Source organism: Schistocerca piceifrons, chromosome 3 (genome assembly GCF_021461385.2).
Source record: "Schistocerca piceifrons isolate TAMUIC-IGC-003096 chromosome 3, iqSchPice1.1, whole genome shotgun sequence".
NCBI classification, from domain to species: Eukaryota; Metazoa; Arthropoda; class Insecta; order Orthoptera; family Acrididae; genus Schistocerca; species Schistocerca piceifrons.
In genome coordinates this window covers 216,397,376-216,409,798 of record NC_060140.1, presented here as the reverse complement: position 1 = coordinate 216,409,798, position 12,423 = coordinate 216,397,376, and the positions used below count along the sequence as shown (strand labels likewise).

At 38.8% G+C, this 12,423-nt stretch overlaps 1 protein-coding gene across 3 annotated transcripts in view; it reads left to right on the top strand.

Moving 5' to 3' along the window:
* Window positions 1-12,423, top strand: part of LOC124789279 (retinol dehydrogenase 14) — a 111,699-nt gene that overhangs the window by 68,981 nt on the left and 30,295 nt on the right. The window contains exons 1-2 of one of the 3 annotated variants that reach the window (XM_047256582.1): window positions 10,090-10,225; window positions 12,000-12,177. In XM_047256582.1, coding sequence (XP_047112538.1) covers window positions 12,009-12,177 — 169 coding nt within the window. In that variant the 5' untranslated portion in view covers window positions 10,090-10,225; window positions 12,000-12,008. Of the gene's footprint in view, window positions 1-10,089; window positions 10,226-10,542; window positions 10,659-11,999; window positions 12,178-12,423 lie in introns of those variants that run through there. The other 2 variants (XM_047256584.1, XM_047256583.1) reach the window with 2 other exon arrangements.

Here is a 12,423-nt window from a genome sequence, read left to right as displayed (position 1 = left end):
ATTACAGGAAAACAGCCACATCATGACCTGGATATCTAAATACAAATTAAATAAATTGAGAGTATTGTGTCACCAATTTTTTTTAGTTGTCTACATAGATGAAAATTTCAACCGGAAAGCCTATATCCCCTATCCCGCTAACATCTGAAGTTCTGCTTGCTTTGCACCGAGCGAGGTGGCGCAGTGGTTAGCACACTGGACTCGTATTCTGGTGGACGACGGCCATCCTGATTTAAGTTTCCCGTTATTTCCCTAAATCGCTTCATGATTCCTCCGAAAGGGCACTGCCGGTTTCCTTCCATATCCTTCCCTAATGCGCTGGGACCGATGATCTCGCTGTTTGGTCCAGTACCGCAAATCAACCAACCATCTGTTTGCTTTGCGTTACGTGTAATTACGTAATTAGTATTGTAGTATTGTGTGTAGTAGAAGTGTAGCAGAACTGTCTGCTTACATCCATTCTAATATTACCTATGGCCTCACTTTCTGGGGTCATAATAAGAAAAACCTAAAAACCATGTTCTTTCTACGAAAATAAGTTTTTAGAATAATTATCAACACCATCCAAGCAGTTATTTCAACAAATAAATATTCTACCCTAACCATGCCTCTTTATACAGAAACGTGTAATTAAAATAAATGGGTACATCTAGAATTTCAAAACTGACTTAGATCTGCATTGATATAATACAAGGGTGTGTAACGATACTAGACTGTATAACAAACTTCTGATAATGTAAAAGAATTTAAAAAAAACTGTCCTTTAGGAAAGCAATATTTAAATTCTATTTTTTTTTAATTTTTATGACCAACTACTATAGGCAAACGAATACATGCAATGAAGAAACGAATACTTGTATGAATATCAAGAGCTCAGATGGAAACCCAGTTCTAAGCAAAGAAGGGAAAGCAGAAAGGTGCAAGGAGTATATAGAGGGTCTATACAAGGGCAATGTACTTGAGGACAATATTATGGAAATGGAAGAGGAGGTAGAGGTAGAAGAAGATAAAATGGGAGATATGATACTCCGTGAAGAGTTTGCAGAGCACTGAAAGACCTGAGTCGAAACAAGGCCCCAGGAGTAGACAACATTCCATTAGAACTACTGATAGCCTTGGGAGAGCCAGCCCTGACAAAACTCTACCATCTGGTGAGCAAGATGTATGAGACAGACGAAATACCCTCAGACTTCAAGAAGAATATAATAATTCCAATCCCGAAGAAAGCAGGTGTTGACAGATGCGAAAATTAACGAACTATCAGTTTAATAAGTCACGGCTGCAAAATATTAACGCGAATTCTTTACAGACGAATGGAAAAACTAGTAGAAATCGACCTCGGGGAAGATCAGTTTGGATTCCGTAGAAATATTGGAACACGTGAGGCGATGCTGACCCTACGACTTATCTTAGAAAATAGATTAAGAAAAGGCCAACCTATGTTTCTAGCATTTGTAGACTTACAGAAAGCTTTTGACAATGTTGACTGGAGTACTCTATTTCAAATTCTGAAGGTGGCAGGGGTAAAATACAGGGAGCGAAAGGCTATTTACAATTTGCACAGAAGCCAGATGGCAGTTATAAGAGTCGAGGGGCACGAAAGAGAAGCAGTGGTTGGGAAAGGAGTGAGACAGGGTTGTAGCCTCTCCCCGATGTTATTCAATCTGTATATTGAGCAACCATGGAGAAGAAATAAAAACTTTGAGGTTCGCCGATGACATTGTAATTCTGTCAGAGATAACAAAGGACTTGGAAGAGTAGTTGAACGGAAAGGATAGTGTCTTGAAAGGAGGATATAAGATGAACATCAACAAGAGCAAAACGAGGATAACGGAATGTAGTCGAATTAAGTCCGATGACGCTGAGGGAATTAGATTAGGAAACGAGACATTTAAAGTAGTAAAGGAGTTTTGCTATTTGGGGAGCAAAATAACTGATGATGGTCGAAGTAGAGAGGATATAAAATGTAGACTGGCAATGGCAAGGAAAGCGTTTCTGAAGAAGAGAAATTTGTTAACATCGAGTATAGATTTAAGTGTCAGGAAGTCTTTTCTCAAAGTATTTGTGTGGAGTGTAGCCATGTATGGAAGTGAAACATGGACGATAAATAGTTCGGACAAGAAGAGAATAGAAGCTTTTGAAATGTGGTGCTAGATCACTTAACTAATGAGGAGGTATTGAATAGAATTGGGGAGAAGAGGAATTTGTGGCACGACTAGAAGAAGGGATCGGTAGGTAGGGCATGTTCTGAGGCGTCAAGGGATCACCAATTTGGTACTGGAGGGCAGCGTGGAGGGTAAAAATCCTAGAGGGAGACCAAGAGATGAATACACTAAGCAGATTCAGAAGGATGCAGTAGTTACTGGGAGATGAATAAGCTTGCACGGGATACAGTAGCATGGAGAGCTGCATCATAACCAGTCTCAGGACTGAAGACCACAACAACAGCAACAACATGTATTTTCTTACGAAATAAGTGCAATGTACATTGTATCTGGATGAATAAACTATTGCTTCTGTTACTACTACTACTGCTACTACTACTACTACTACTACTACTATAACTACTGCAGCGCTCCAGGCATTTTATCCCTGTACGAAGTCTCACCTGTGGTCGGTTTCGTTCACACGCGAGCGCCAAAACTGTGTGTACTGTGAGAGCCGTCCACTGTGCAATTTGGCACCTGAACGGCTAAAATAAGCTTGTAAGGGACCTACCTTTTACGATAAAATCTGAATATGGGAAAAGAACGTAGGAACAAGTTACCTTAATAGAGTTTACTAATGAGCAGAGCAAAATTCGTAATGGATGATTTTGACGAAGATCATATGGCAAATTCTCCAGACTTCATCGAACAGAAAGAATAGGAGAAGTGTTGTCAAAATATTTCAAATCATCATTTATTTGCTCGTTATAATAAATACGTACAAAACACAAGATAACATTTGATGATGATGATGAAATCCCATACTCTGTAACAGAGCGTAGGGAGACCCGCACCGCCGTACTAGGCAAGGTCCTAGTGGAGGTTGTCTGCCATTGCCTTCCTCCTACCGTAGTGGGGATGACATTTAGAATTCCTTTTTTCTTTATCTTTTACATTATCTTCTTTTAATTTTAAGTGCCAAACAACATCGAAAATTGCAGGGGTTGGACAAAAATATGAAAGCACCAAGAACACAACACATTACGATGCCGAATACGCTGTAAGAAGGTCGTTAGCGTTCAAAACAAATTCCAGTCGTTTCAGAAAGAATAAATACAGGTCCTGTATGGTTTTCAATGGAACCTTTTGCCATTCCTCCGGCAAAACACTCGCACGTTAGGTAACTATGATGGAGGTGGATGGCGATCATGCACCCATATCTCTAGCCCCCCCCCCCCCCCCCCCCTGTGATTTTTTTTTTTTTCCAAGACTCCAGAAGTGTCTCTGTTTAGTTAGTATCTCCGTAGAGGTTGGTATAAAGGGCGTACAGTAGGACTGGCAGTGGGATCAAGACAACCCGTCCTTGGGTTACGTTACTGAGTCGTCATGTAGGATTTCATCCCACCTGTTCTGCCGCAAAGTGCTCGTAGTTCAAGTCCCTCGCAGAAGCAGCATCAGCGCCATCTGATTCTCTGGAAAATGCAAATCTGTATCCTATAATTTCAATGTGATCTAAGCGGAAAGCTATATTACTTGAAATATTATTCTTAGATGCCCTTTTTTTCCTACTAAATTTTATAACCTTTAAATGGACAATACCAAACAGCTATTCTAGAGAAAAGATTATTAATGAATTTCATAAAGATAAGTATTGAAAAGATTGATTCTGTTGGATTTGTAAAGAATGTGTATCGAGACATCAGAAAATTAAAGTTACATTTGAATTTGGTAAAACTGTAAATAAGTCTAATCTCTAAAAGCATATACAAACAACAGATCATAAAAATCTTATGGCTGCTCAAAAAGAAAGAATTAGGAAAATTTTGGGCAAGGAATAGATTTCTTACATTCACCATAATTTATTTGATTTATTTTCTTACGTTCACCTTTTATAAAAAAAATATTAAATTTTGTTTTCTTGTGTTCACCTATTATATCAATAAAATAATTATTTTGAAAATTGGTGAATGTGATAAGAAAAAATATTCATTTTTATCAATTTTTCTAAGTAATTTAAATGAGATTAAGTGAGTTAGACCTGAAAAGTAGATTATAGTAGTATATTTCTGTACGTTCTGGGTAAGTTTTCATTTTCTAGTGAACGAACGAGTGAAACGAAAGAGTGAGCTAGAAATGGAAACTGAGTCAGAACTTACAGAAATATCTTACTAGTACGAAAGGATCACTTGATGTGCAGATCAACAAACTGTTCTCTTGCAGTATCCTACATGATGATTTTGACTGCTGTAGCTGAGGTCTCGGACTGGGAAACTTTTACATGCTCGGCACTGTGTTGAACTCAGTATGAGGATGCTGCTATGTTGAGAGAGAGAGAGTGTGTCTTCTGGAGTGTCTCACATTGGTTGTTGTGGGTTGCAGCGAGCCCTTGCTAGTGTCTGTAGTATCAATTCATGTTGACAACTGTGGTGTGGCACTTAGATCTCCAGATGATACCACTGATCATGACGAGAAGACGAGATCGCTGTACCCGCCGGCACTACCCTTGACATATTCATTGGTAGGATACAGGGAAAATGCAGTGTCTACAACGGAGATTACTGGGGACTGACACAGAAGAGAGAGAGCCACGCCCTCCAACCTGGGAGGATTAAGCGATTAAAGAATTATAAGGCAACTGGAGAAGATGGTATAGCAGCCGAGATGATAAAGTGGGGAGGCAACAGAGCAATAGACAACATGACCAACATAATTCACCAGATCTGGAGAACAAAGAAGTTGGCAGAAGGATGGAAGAATGTAATTGTAGTACCAATACATAAGAAGGGGGACAAGAGACATACGAACAACTACAGAGGAATATCGCTACTAGAGGTCGGATACAAGCTGCTGTCAAAACTATTGCTCAAGAGAGTGGAAGAACAGGTAGAAAGTACAGTTCGGGATTACCAAGCGGGATTCAGGAAGGGAAGAGGTTGTACAGAACAGATATTTATCTTGAAGCAACTCATAAAACATAGGGCCTTAAAAAACAAAAAGACAGTAATAACCTTCGTGGACTTCACAAAGGCATATGACTCCATCGACAGACAGACTCTTCTTAGGATCCTGAAGAACAGAGGACTTGATAGAACTACACAAGAACTCATAAAAGAAATTCTGACAGAGACAAAAGCAAGGGTGAGATTCAGAGGAGCACTGTCAGAAGAATTTGAGATCAAGACTGGTGTTAAACAGGGAGATGGATTGTCACCATTGTTGTTCAATATAGCACTGGACGAAGTGATCAGGCAGTGGAGAGCAATAAACGAGGAAATGGGAATACCAAAGACCCATGTGGGGGACAAAAAGGACAACAGGGCTCAAGTGGACGGCCTAGCCTTTGGAGATGACATAGCAATAGTAAGTGAGACGGAAGAAGACGCAAAGACACAACTCGACAACTTAAGTAAGGTAGCCAGAAAGGTGGGACTGAGGATCGCCTATAACAAGACAAAGACATTAAATACCACTGCAGACTGGCAAACGCCGGAAGGCACTGAGCAAATGGTGGACAAATTTAAATACCTAGGATACTTTATAACAGGAAGGAACAGGAGCAAGGAGGGAGTAGCAGAGAGGATAGAGAAGATGAGGTCAGCCTTCTGCATGACGAGAGAGATATACAATAAAAAGAATATATCCACAGAGGCAAAGATAAGCCACTAGAAGGCAACGGTGAGAAATGCAGTATTATATGCTGCTGAGACGATGACACTAAGAAGAAATGGGGCAGAACAACTTGAGAAAGAAGAGAGAAAAATCCTGAGAAAAATACTAGGCCCCAAAAGGGGTGGTGAGGGATGGATGCAAAGACCTAGGGAAGAATTGTACCGGAACATGAGAACAATATCTGGGGAAATCAGACTCAAAAGGACAAGGTTTGTTGGACATGTAGTTAGGACGAGTATGGACAGAATGACGAAGAGAGTGTGGGAAACAACAGCTAGGACAAGGGGAAAGACAGGAACCAAGTGGGTTGTTAGGCTTCGGAAGGACTGATTGGAATTGGCGATCAAGGTCAAAGGAAAGGAAAATTGGAGGAACAAATATACACCGACAAATATGCTGGAGATCAATGACAGAGAAGAATACAGGAAAAGATTAGCCACCAGTGGAGCCGACAGGAGAAACGGAAACTGAAGATGTCGGTAGAAGAGCGGGAGAGAAGAAGAGGAAAATGCAGTCCACGAAGGGGCTACCCGTGGTCCTACATATGCCATAACGCAAGAAGAAAAAGAGATTACTTATAAAAACACTGTCGCCACCTATCCCCGAGTATTGCTCACTTGTGTGGGACCCATGCCAAATAAGATTATCAGGAGATATTAAGCATATACAAAGAACACCGGTTTTTTTATTCATAGGTGAGCGTCACAGAGATGCTGAAAGTTCTGAATTGCTAGACTTTGGAGATAGATGCGAAAGCCTGCTTAACCCTAGAACACTAAAGAGGGGGAAATGTTACATTGCTACTAAACCATCGTAAATTTTACTACTCCAGTTTTATTCAAAGGAAGTCATAATTTACAGGTTATGCATTAGATAATTACAATTATTAGATCCCCAATGGTATGTTACTTACCATAGTAAATATAAAATGCTCTGTTTTATACTCTACTGCAATCGCAAATTTTATATAGGTTTAGTGGTCTAGGATTAAATAGTGAAACAGCACAGAGGTATTCAGGAACATACTACAACTCGCTAGTATCGCTCCGGCAGCCGCCGTGAAGACGAATTCAGACTAATTATTACGCGGGCACACAGGCATTTAACCAATGATCCTTTTCGCAGTCCATTTGCTATCTAGTGAGTGGTACAGTGGGAAGTACAGTTCCCTCTCCCATTCAGTTCACTTAAGTATGCAGAGTAAATATTGATGGAGACTACGAAAACCTCATAACTCCAGTTGTCTGTGAAAACTCGTAATTCCAGTAACCAGTAACTCCATAATCAAAGAGAGGTTTTGAAAGTGCGTGGATTTCCATGATCTGTCAATAACCTGCTTCCACTGTACAATTACACACCATGTAACTTTCTGTATCACTTTATATTATTTTTAAGAAACCGTTTTTACTTCACCTGCAAAATTTAACAAAATGGAGTTTAGTGATTTTCACTGCCTACCATCTATATTCACGGTTTTGTTCTATGCACCAAGAGGGACGTAGTATTCATAAGTATACCGTAGTACGAGGCTTATGATTAACTAACTGCTCGGTCACGGAAACAGTTACCGGTGCCGTATCCGATACTAAAAAAGGACGATTGCTGACTGACTCTGTGTCAGAATGATCCTTTTGTCTTGTAAATGCTCTGTCAGGCCTCTCCTTTACATACAAGTTTTTTGTTTTGTGGATGGCTGTTAATCTCTGTGCGAACGTGCTAATCCGGTGCAGCCAACGACAGCATCTCTACAAAGTCCGTGACCGCAGCAGGGCGGCAAATTCTGCTACCTCTAATCTTTGGTCGCTGACCGTGTCTTACTTTTCTCCTGCATGCTACATGGAGCATCTTCGTTTTTACCGTGTGCGTGTGCCACGATAGTTGATGCCGTTAACGCACGCTAATATGATAGCAGTCGTCCTGGCGATAATCTAGAGGCGCAAAAATAATCTTCATCACTGTTTGACTGGCAGCGGGAGACAATGTCGGTTACAGCCCGTGATAAATAAACTGTATACCTTTGCCACGGGTTAGAAACTATCCCTCTTTTGTGTGTCATAGAGTGTCAGCATGTAATGTCAGGAGCGATTCTAGAAGTCGGGGAAGAGGGTGGGTGGGGGGGGGGGGGGCTAATAGTTGGGGGAGAGTGGGTTTGGGGGAATGAAATATCGCTTAACAAAACGAGAGTTGGGGTCCCCCACCGACAAATTGGTAAAATTTGGTGCTGCTTAAAGCAGTTTTTGTCAACTGTTTTGGAGTTCAGGGTAAAAACGTGTCTACAGAATGTGTGTGCGCGGAAAAATAATACGATTTGACCCAGATGTCCCGCGATTTCGAAGTTTTTGTCTGGTGTCAGCAGTTTAAGTGTTGGTGGGCATACCCTGCATATTTAGCTTTCTTGATTATTGTAAGTGGTACTCGTAAATTAATATACATCCAATGTAGATTAATAAATAATAAGACGCCCATTTTAAGTTAAATGATATTTATTGGTTTAGATAGTAAGCTATTTGCCGCTCTTGTTCTTTTGTTAAAATGTGTTACCCGCCTTGCCACCACCCCTGTGTAATATGATGAACCATTTATGGGACATGGCAGTTGCTTCTTTATATTAGAAAAAATAAGCCCTCGGTCACAAATATTAAGTCAAAATTGACCAGGTTTCAACGCTACTATGAGCGTCGTCTTCAGAATTAAACTAACTGTTCTAAAACATATTAGGTATATAATACGTTAATAAAATTAAAGTTTGTACTGACAGGAAAGAGATGCAGGACTTACAAGTCACATTTTAAAAAATCTAAGCCGGAAAGGCGACGTAATGAATAGTTGTAAATAAGATGGCGAGCCGCTAAGGGCCGCTCGTACTTCAGTGAGCAAGGGTTGCAACAAGACTGAGACTAACGTTGGACGTCGCCTTTCCGGCTTAGGTTTTTTTTTTAAATGTGACTTGTAAGTACTGAATCTCTTTCCTGTCAGTACAAACTTTAATTTTATTAATGTATTATATACCTAATATGTTTTAGAACAGTTAGTTTAATTCTGAAGACGACGCTCATAGTAGCGTCGAAACCTGGTCAATTTTGACTTAATATATGTGACCAAGGGCTTATTTGTTCTAATATAATTCTGACACCGTCACTGAACATTAGCAGCTACGTTCAAAGTTTTAAGTTGCTTCTTTGTTTCTGTTTTACAGAGTGTTATATGTAGCACTACTCTCTCACCATCATCATCATCGTCATCATCATCAACAACAACAACAATACTATGGGAGCGCTACATTGTACACGCTCATATCACAATAACACACACTAAAAGTTACACTTACTACATAACCCACAGGCTTCGTCAACGAAATGTGGTAACGAGGCAAAGTTTTCTTTCTTTTTTTGCAGGTTTGGACGTGAAACTATTCACTGAAGTCTTTCAACCAATAAAACCACACGACACTAATTTCTTGTTGACAATGTGAATGTACACGTATACGCAGACATACTAATGATGGGATACATCCAAATTCGTAATGTTAAACGATTCTGTTTTCAGCATCCATTCACCAGTGACACACAAAACATCGACATTAGTAACTCGAACATTATCACACAAAAAATTACCGTTACGTGTAAAAAAATACCGAACGAACGAGAAAAAGCTGCGCGTTTAATTACAGATGTACTAGTATTTACAATGGAAACTCTCAAAATATCACAGTTGAATTGATATTTATTGTGAAAACTCTCGAATCAGTGGAAGTTCTATTGTTGCAAAGATCATTGTAATTTGTAGAATAGCTGGTGGGCGCCATAGGTAATAATTTAAGTAGACTATTTTGTGGCAGGAATTCCTTAATGGTGTTTTGGACCTTTTTCCAGGAATTATCTAGATGCGGTAGTGTTTGTGCACAAACGTCGAAATGGTCAGCGCACCCTCAAAACAGGAAGTTTTTTAGGCGTAAGCGGAAATTGTAGCTGTATTAATAAATACGGAATCTGCTGACTTTTGAGAAACATGAAAAAAGTAAAATACCGTACTACTTTAAAAAAAAATTTTAAACGTAAGCCTAAATCACTCACTAAAAGAAATTTTTATGTGTCCACGTTAATCAAAACAGATCTGACTACCTTGTCACAGCATTAAAAACAAGAAAACATGTTTCTAAACGCCCGACTTCTGTGCACATTATCCCGTATTCGAAAATCGATTGTCGGTGACCCGCAACTCTGTACAGCAGGTCAGTGAAGAAGAAGCATCGTGGTGACGTCATGATGTGTGACCGAGACGAGATGAAAACTGTCACACAGCGACAGACGCCTTTCGCTTGGCGGCGTTCGTTGTTTATCCATAACAATGATGTACAAAAGATTTGAAACCTAAATTTTTGACTGATTACAGATTTTCGTCTTCGACTGGTGAGTGAGAACAAAAAGGGACAAATATTCACCACAGAATATTGTGTACGATAAAGAATAGTGACAATACGCTTGATACCATCTTCAAACGATGGTAGAACGCGCAAATTTTTTAATTAAACGACACTATTTTAAGTTTGTATGCGAAAGTTGCAGAATTGAGCGGATGTCAGATTAGAATTGAGCTTTACTGTACTGAAGCTGATAGCTTTTATCAAACAAGTATGCACAGATTTTGAAGAATTTTTCTCTTTTTTTCATTCCGCCGTGGCTGGACGCAATTCCTGTCACTTTAAAACACAGGCCACACCATCTGTCTACTAGTTGGATTAGTTTTGTTCTGCGTGTTTGAGGTTTCGTTACAATTTTTGTATTCCGATTGACAAAGATGTGTAAAGTTTATATAACAAAGCCAAGTCTGCCATCATAAAACGTAATTAGTGTTTATAATATATCGTGGTTGAAAAGTAAGCTTAGCAATTAATAACAATATACAAATGAAATATTACAAAAGTTGTATACTGTATCTAATGATACAAAAGAACAAATTCACAAAGACATCAGACCTACTTTAAAGCCTATAAATCTGCACCATATGTACCGTTGTAAGCTCAGAACACATTATACAAGATTCATTTAGGGTCCTATGCTAAAATGTCTGCAAATGATTGCACCAATGCAAGCAAAAGTTGGTACCCAGTTTTTTGAAACACTCTTAATATGTTGACTTGTAGAACTGTGCAAAAGAAAACAGATGACCTAATGATATGTTTCTGTCAACCATGAGGCTTTGGATTTAAATTGGGCACACACATGCGAACAAACATTATAGGATTGTCACATGTAAAACATTGACTTGTATGTTTTGAACAGAACAAATCCTGAAAGGTGTTTGTGGTAGTTTTCTCCTCTAGTGAAAAGTCTAAATTTTTTAAACACTAATAGTGTAAGTCATGACAGTCTGGCATGTAGTGCAGCTTATCTGAACAGTGGATTCTGAAAACTGACCTGATGTTTGGGTCAAAACTACCTGCAAAGTTAAACACATTTTTAAATTTATGTTGCATTCACTGTTGATGCTTTGTGAAATTTAATGATTACAAAATGGGGAGGGGGGACGAGGCTGCAGCATCTGTGCCACTGTTTCCCCGATTTTTTACGAAATTTTTATATAATTGTCTTGCGTGTTACTGTCAGTTCTATGTGTAAGCCCATTAACAGTAAGTCTTCTTTTCCCTATTAAGTTACATCTGTATTTAATTATTATTATTATTTTGCCAATGTGTACCTAATGTGCAATTTTGTTGTCTGTATTTGTTCTGTCTTTAACTTGGCCTAATATTTTTCTTAGTATAACCTTCTGGTGGTTTATAATTTTTCCATAATTATTTTATTCAGTTACCAAGTTTCTTTAGCATAAAGTACTTCTGAGTGCATAGTAATTAAGGACATTAATTTATTTGTTATAGGCATAGATATCTTTTGTTAAGTGCTACATTACTTTCATGTTCATAGCTCTTGAGTGGATTCCTTCTGTTTGACATATTCCGTATTCAACTTAGAAACACGATAAAAATTAATTATGAGCAAATGAGATTTATTATTTCTTAAACATATTCCTGAAGACCTAATCTGATGTTTTACCAATTTGAAGATCTGTTTGTTGTGCATTAAATTTTAGTTTTCATCGCCCAATAGTTAATGTTTATAGACTGCCTGAATTACTGATTGACAGGTTATTTGAGTGATGATTATGTTTTTCTTTTGCCAACAGATGTAAAACATGTTCCCTTGTGGTGCCTGTGTGCTGTGCTATATTGTGCTTGGTGGACTTGCTCTGTTGATTCTTGGATTGTTTTTACTGAAGGTTTATGTAAAAGTAACATGTGGTGTTTGCACCAGCACAAAACGCATGGAAGGAAAGACAGTGATTATAACAGGAGCCAACTCAGGTAAAATTTAGAAATAGTAAAAGCACTAAATGATAGAGACTGTGTATTTGTCAGATTGCTAGCTCTTTGAACCTGTACCAATGTTGAAAAATCTGAAAGAATCCGAATGTGCTCTTCTCATTAACAGTGTACAATAGCAGATATGAAGCACCAAAATTGCCCTTGTCTGCTGTTTACATGAACATTGGCTGGGGAAAAAATTGAATCCAAGGAAACAGAAAACTGCTGATTCAATATTTCTCAAAT